General features: G+C 47.2%; 1 protein-coding gene across 2 annotated transcripts in view; it reads left to right on the top strand.

The window, feature by feature from the left end:
- The first annotated feature begins 570 nt into the window (after positions 1 to 570).
- The window catches only part of CFAP77 (cilia and flagella associated protein 77), a 122832-nt gene continuing 118014 nt past the window's right edge, over positions 571 to 5388 (top strand). For both annotated transcript variants that reach the window (XM_019641487.1, XM_019641494.1), the window contains exon 1: positions 571 to 830. In XM_019641487.1, coding sequence (XP_019497032.1) covers positions 642 to 830 — 189 coding nt within the window. In that variant the 5' untranslated portion in view covers positions 571 to 641. The remainder of the gene's footprint in view (positions 831 to 5388) is intronic.

Raw genomic sequence — 5388 nt, forward strand, 5'->3', positions numbered from 1 at the left:
CTCTTATTTTTGCGCGTGCGTGCATGCGCACACACACACTAACACACACTCACACACACACACTCTCACACACACACTCACACACACACACTCTCACACACACACACACACNGGGAGGGGCTGTGAGTGGAGTGGGGATGGGTGGAGGGAGGGTATCTTTGACTTGGAAGTCAAGTGTAAATGGCCCTTAGCTTAGTAGAGACCCGTCGCTTTTTAAGACAACACTTGGTGATTCTTGGGGTTTTCTCACAGCTACTTAAGACAACTCTGAACAGGTCCACTTTGGTGGCCCATGATCGCGCCAGAACCGTTGGCGTCCCGTCGCCATGGAGACGGACTGTGCCATTCTTCCTTAAGGGGTGGTCTTCATTGTCTCCCTTTTCCCAGTTCACAGCGCGGCGCACAGAAGATGCTCTGAAGAACCAGAGCGACTTATATTGACATTGAGTCCTCCTAGCAACTAAAGGGCGGCTGAGATTGCCTGAACCTGCTCCGGAGGGAGTCCGGTGTCCGGCGTCCACCCCGGGGTCCGAGTGGTGACGTCCGGGACGCGCGGTGGGCTCCTCCCAGCTCCGCGCCGGCCCCCAAGCTGGGAAGCGCGCTGGATTCAGCCCCCGGGTCGCCACCTCGCGACCCCCAGTATGTCAGAGGCAAAGAGCCCCCGCCAGGACCTCATGCGATGGAAGAAGCAGCCGGTGCGCCGCACGGTCAGCCAGATCTGCCCGCCGCCGCGGCGGCCCCTGACCGTGGCCGACATCCAGCCGGGCATGGAGAACGAGAGGCTGGGGGTCGTGCGGGATTCCATGTTTCAGAACCCGCTCATCGTCAAGGTGAGCCGCCCGTCATCCTTTCGCGCTCGCCCCCTCACTGAGCACCCACGCGGCTGGGGGGTGTCCACTGGTTCAGCCCTGGCCCTACCGCCCGGGTCCAAGCGCAGCGCTGGAAGCTCATGTCCAGAGAGACCTGGGCCCCTTCGCGGTCACCGGCAGTGGCATTGCCTCTCTGAGCCTCAGTTTCCTCATCCTCAAAGTGGGATGATCATGGCACTCATTAAAGACAATGGTTAGGAAGATTGAACACGGTGATCCCTGCGGGACCCCTGGCACAGCGCCTGACACGCGCGATGCGCCCGCAATGTTGGTGACTGCTGTTTCCCCAGGCGCCTGCTGGTGACTCCACAGGGTGACAGGTCGCACGCAAACGGATTATGACCTTACCACCCGCCAGCCCTCTCTGGGTGCCAGCCGCCTCCTCTCCCCCTGCACGCTGGGCTGCTGCTATGCTGTGTGCTCTGTATCTCTCTCCTGGAAGCACCACTGCACACGTTAATTTCAGCCCGATCAAACTCAGATCCAGAGTCACAACACTAAGAAAAAAGCACGGATCTCTGTACTCAGAGGCCCCGCAGGCACGAGGGAGGGAGCTGCGGCTTCTAACTAGATCGCTGCTCCTTTTAAAAAGACTTTTATTGAAATATATTGTAGCTAACATACAATATTATATTAGTTTCAGGGGTACATCATAGTTATTCAACAGTACAGAGTTATTACATTAACTGGCACTATACAGAGTTATTACATTATTGATTATATTCCCTGTGCTAAAGAAGTGATCACTGTGATTAAGTCCAGCAACAATTTGACACCACACTACACTATCACAATATTATTGACTGTATTTCCTATTTCCAGGACTTATTTGTTTTATACCTGGAACTTTGAACCTCTTATTCCCCTTTATCTTTCTGCCCTTTAATTTTTCAATTACAGTTGACATTCAATATTATTTTATATTAGTTTCAGGTGTACAGCATACTGGTTAGACATTTATATAATTTAGGAAGTGATCCCCCTGACTAGTACCCGTCTGGCACCGTACACAGTTATTACAATACTATTGACTATATTCCTTATGCTATACTCTACATCCCCATGACTAATGTGTAATAACCAATTTGTATTTCTTAATCCCTTCCCCTTTTTCACTTACCCCTAACCCCCCTCCCATCTGGCAACCATCAAAATGTTCTCTGTATCTATTAGTTTCTGTTTTGTTTTGTTTGTTTGTTTTTTTGTTCTTTAGAGTCTACTTATAAGTGAAATCACATTGCATCTGTCATTCTCTGTCTGACTTACTACACTCTGCCCAATACCCTCTAGGTCTATCCAAGTTGTCGCAGATGGCAAGATTTCATTCTTTTTTACAGCTAAGTATATTCCATTGTATATATGTACCACCTCTTCTTCTTCTTCTTTTTTTTTTTTTTGGTACCATCTCTTCTTTATGCATTCATCCATTCAGGGACACCAGGTTGTCTTCATATCTTGACTATTGTAAATAATGTTGCAGTGAACATGTAGATGAGCACGTCCCCTCGAAGTAGCATTTTGGGTTTCTTCAGATAGATACCCAGGAGTGGGAATACTGGTCCTTCTTTGTCTCCTGTTATAGTCTTTTATTTAAAGTCTATTTTGTCTGGTATAAGTATTGCTACTCCAGCTTTTTTGTTTGTTGTTTTGTTTCCATTTTCGTAAAATATCTTTTTCCATCCCTTTACTTTCAGTCTGTGTGTGTATTTCATTCTGAAGTGAGCCTCTTGTAGGCAGCATATGTAAGGGTCTTGTTTTCTTATCTATACAGCCCACTATCTTTTGATTGGAGCATTTAATCCATTTCCATTGAAAGTAATTGTTGATAGGTATGTAGTTATTGCCATTTTATTATTCATATTTTTTATTTTATTTTTCTTCGTCTTAAAGAATTCCCTATAAGATTCATTGTAATACTGATTTGGTGGTGATAAACTCTAGCTTTTTCTTGTCTGGGAAGCTCTTTATCTGTCCTTCGATTCTAAATGATAGCTTTGCTGGGTAATCTTGGTTGTAGGTCCTTACTTTTCATCACTTTGAATATTTTCTGCCAATCCCATCTGGCCTGGGAGCAAAGTTTCTGTTGATAAACCAGCTGATAGTCTTATGGGAGCTCCCTTGTAGGTAACTAACTGCTTTTCTCTTGCTGCTTTTAGGATTCTCTCTTTGTCTTTAACCTTTGGCATTTTAATTATGATGTGTCTTGGTGTGGGCTTCTTTGGGTTCATCTTGTTTGGGACTCTCTGCACTTGCTGGGCTTGTATGTCTCTTTCCTTCACCAGGTTAGGGAAGTTTTCTGTTATTATTTCTTCAAGTAAATTTTCAATTCCTTGTGCTCTCTCTTCTCCTTCTGGTACCCCTATAATGTGAATGTTGGCACCCTTGATGTTGTCCCAGAGGTCCCTTAAACTCTCCTCAGTTTTTTGGGTTCTTTTTTCTTTTTGCTGTTCTGATTGTTTTCTGCTACCTTATCTTCTAAATCGCTGATTCAGTCCACTGCTTCATCTAATCTACTGTTGATTTCTTGACTCCTTGTAATGTATTCTTCATTTCCATTACTGTATTCTTTATTTCTGACTGGTTCTTTTTTATGTTTTCTATCTCCATTTTTATGTTTCCTATCTCTTTGTTGAAGTTCTCCCTGAGATCATTGAGCATCCTTATAACCAGTGTGTTAAACTCTGCATCTGGTAGATTGCTTGTCTCCATTTTGTTTAGCTCTTTTTCTGGAGCTTTGTTCTGTTCTTTTATTTGGGACATTTTTTTTGTCTCCCCATTTTGGCTGCCTCCCTGTGTTTTTTTCTGGGTATTAGGTAGGGCTGCTGTGTCTCCCACCCTTACTAGAGTGGCCTTATGTAATAGGTGTGCTGTGGGGCTCTGTGGTGCAGTCTTCCTGGTCACCTGAGCAGTACATTTCAGTTGTGTCCTTTGTGTGGATTGTGTGTGCTCTCCTCTTGTAGTTGAGCCTTGGTTACTGTTTGCACATCAATAGGAGGGATCAACCCTCAGGCTCATTTTTTGTGAGGACTGGCTGTGACTATAGTGGAGGAGTTGTGGTGAAGGGGCTGACCCTACAGAGCAGGATCTGCCTCAGCAGAGCTCCGGTGCCTGCCCGATCCACCCAATCAGTGTGTCGTCCTTAGAGGCAGCTGGGAGATGCTCCAGCTCATTTTGAAGCTGGCCACTGGATGCGACAGCCCCAGGGCCACCTGGGAGGGGACCCACTGCAGGTCAAATCCAGGGGCCACCCAGCAGGAGCCACAAAGCAATCTGCAGATGGCTGCCGCCTGAGCCTTGCTTGGAAGTGCCTCTCGAGGCCAAACCACAAACCAATGCTGGCTGCTGCTAGTGCTGCTGGGCTTAGGGCTGCTCAGCCAGAGGTATGGGACATGCTCAGAGTAGATGCTGCTTGTCTTGGTTCTGTGAACCTTTGAGAGACCCTATGAAAGTCTGCAGCATAGGCCAAGACAGGCTGTTTGTTTGGAGAAACCACTGGAAGTGGCTTGGTGTGCCCAAAAGTTGGGTGGGGTGGAGTCTCAGGGAATCTCTAGGGTGTGGCAGACGAATGGCAGATATGGCAGCCACCTGCGTCTGTACACAGGGAAGGGGGAGGGCTCAGCAAAGAAGAATGGCTTCCACCAGTTCTTCCAGCTGGGAGAAAGCTGCCCCTCCAGTCCTCATAGTGAAACCAGACAACTCAGTTACCCGCTGTATGTCCCTGTCACCTCTCCACCTGCTACCCCAGTGCTGGAGCTCAGAACCATTGATTCTGTTGGTAAGTCCATACACGGTCCCTTTAAGAGATGTGTCTGGGAGTGCAGCTGCCCTCTGTCTCACTTAGCCACAATCTCCGCTGGTTTTCACAACCAGAAATTATGGGGACTTCTCTCCCAGGCACTGGAACCCTGGGCTGGGGAGCCTGGTGTGGTGCTGGGACCCCTCGCTCCTTTGTGGGGTATCTCCACAGCAGATTTTTAATGGTCATAGGCTGGTGTGGGACCAGCCTGTTCTACGTCTCTGCCTCTCCTACCAGTCTCGAGGTGGCTTCTTCTGTATGTCTTTAGTTGTATTTAGTTGTAGGACTTTGGTTCAGCCAGACATCAGGCACTTCTCAATGATGATTTTTTTGTAGTTTAGTTGTAATTTTCATGTGGCTGTGAGAGGAGGCAAGCACAGCGTTTATCTGCTCTGCCATCTTGCTCAGAACTCCACTACTCCTTTTATTGCATGTTCCCTCACTTTAGTCTCATCTCATTTGTGGACTGGTGATCACCCAACACGCAACACTTTTTTTAGCCCCCAGGAAAGGTCAAGTTGAGATTTGGCTGTTGGGAAGTGGGTCACGGAGCAAATTTATCTTGCGCCACTGGAGGGCAGTGTGCTTTTAAAAATGATTGCAGTTCCCAGATATCAAAAGTGGAAGGCTAGGTAGTAACCATGGGCTCTGAAACAATTTTATTTATCTGCACGTCAAGCGTTGATTAGAGCCCAGAGTTTTTGTTGGTGAGTTTTTTTTCTT

This window comes from Hipposideros armiger, unplaced genomic scaffold, assembly GCF_001890085.2.
Source record: "Hipposideros armiger isolate ML-2016 unplaced genomic scaffold, ASM189008v1 scaffold_3, whole genome shotgun sequence".
Taxonomy (NCBI): Eukaryota; Metazoa; Chordata; class Mammalia; order Chiroptera; family Hipposideridae; genus Hipposideros; species Hipposideros armiger.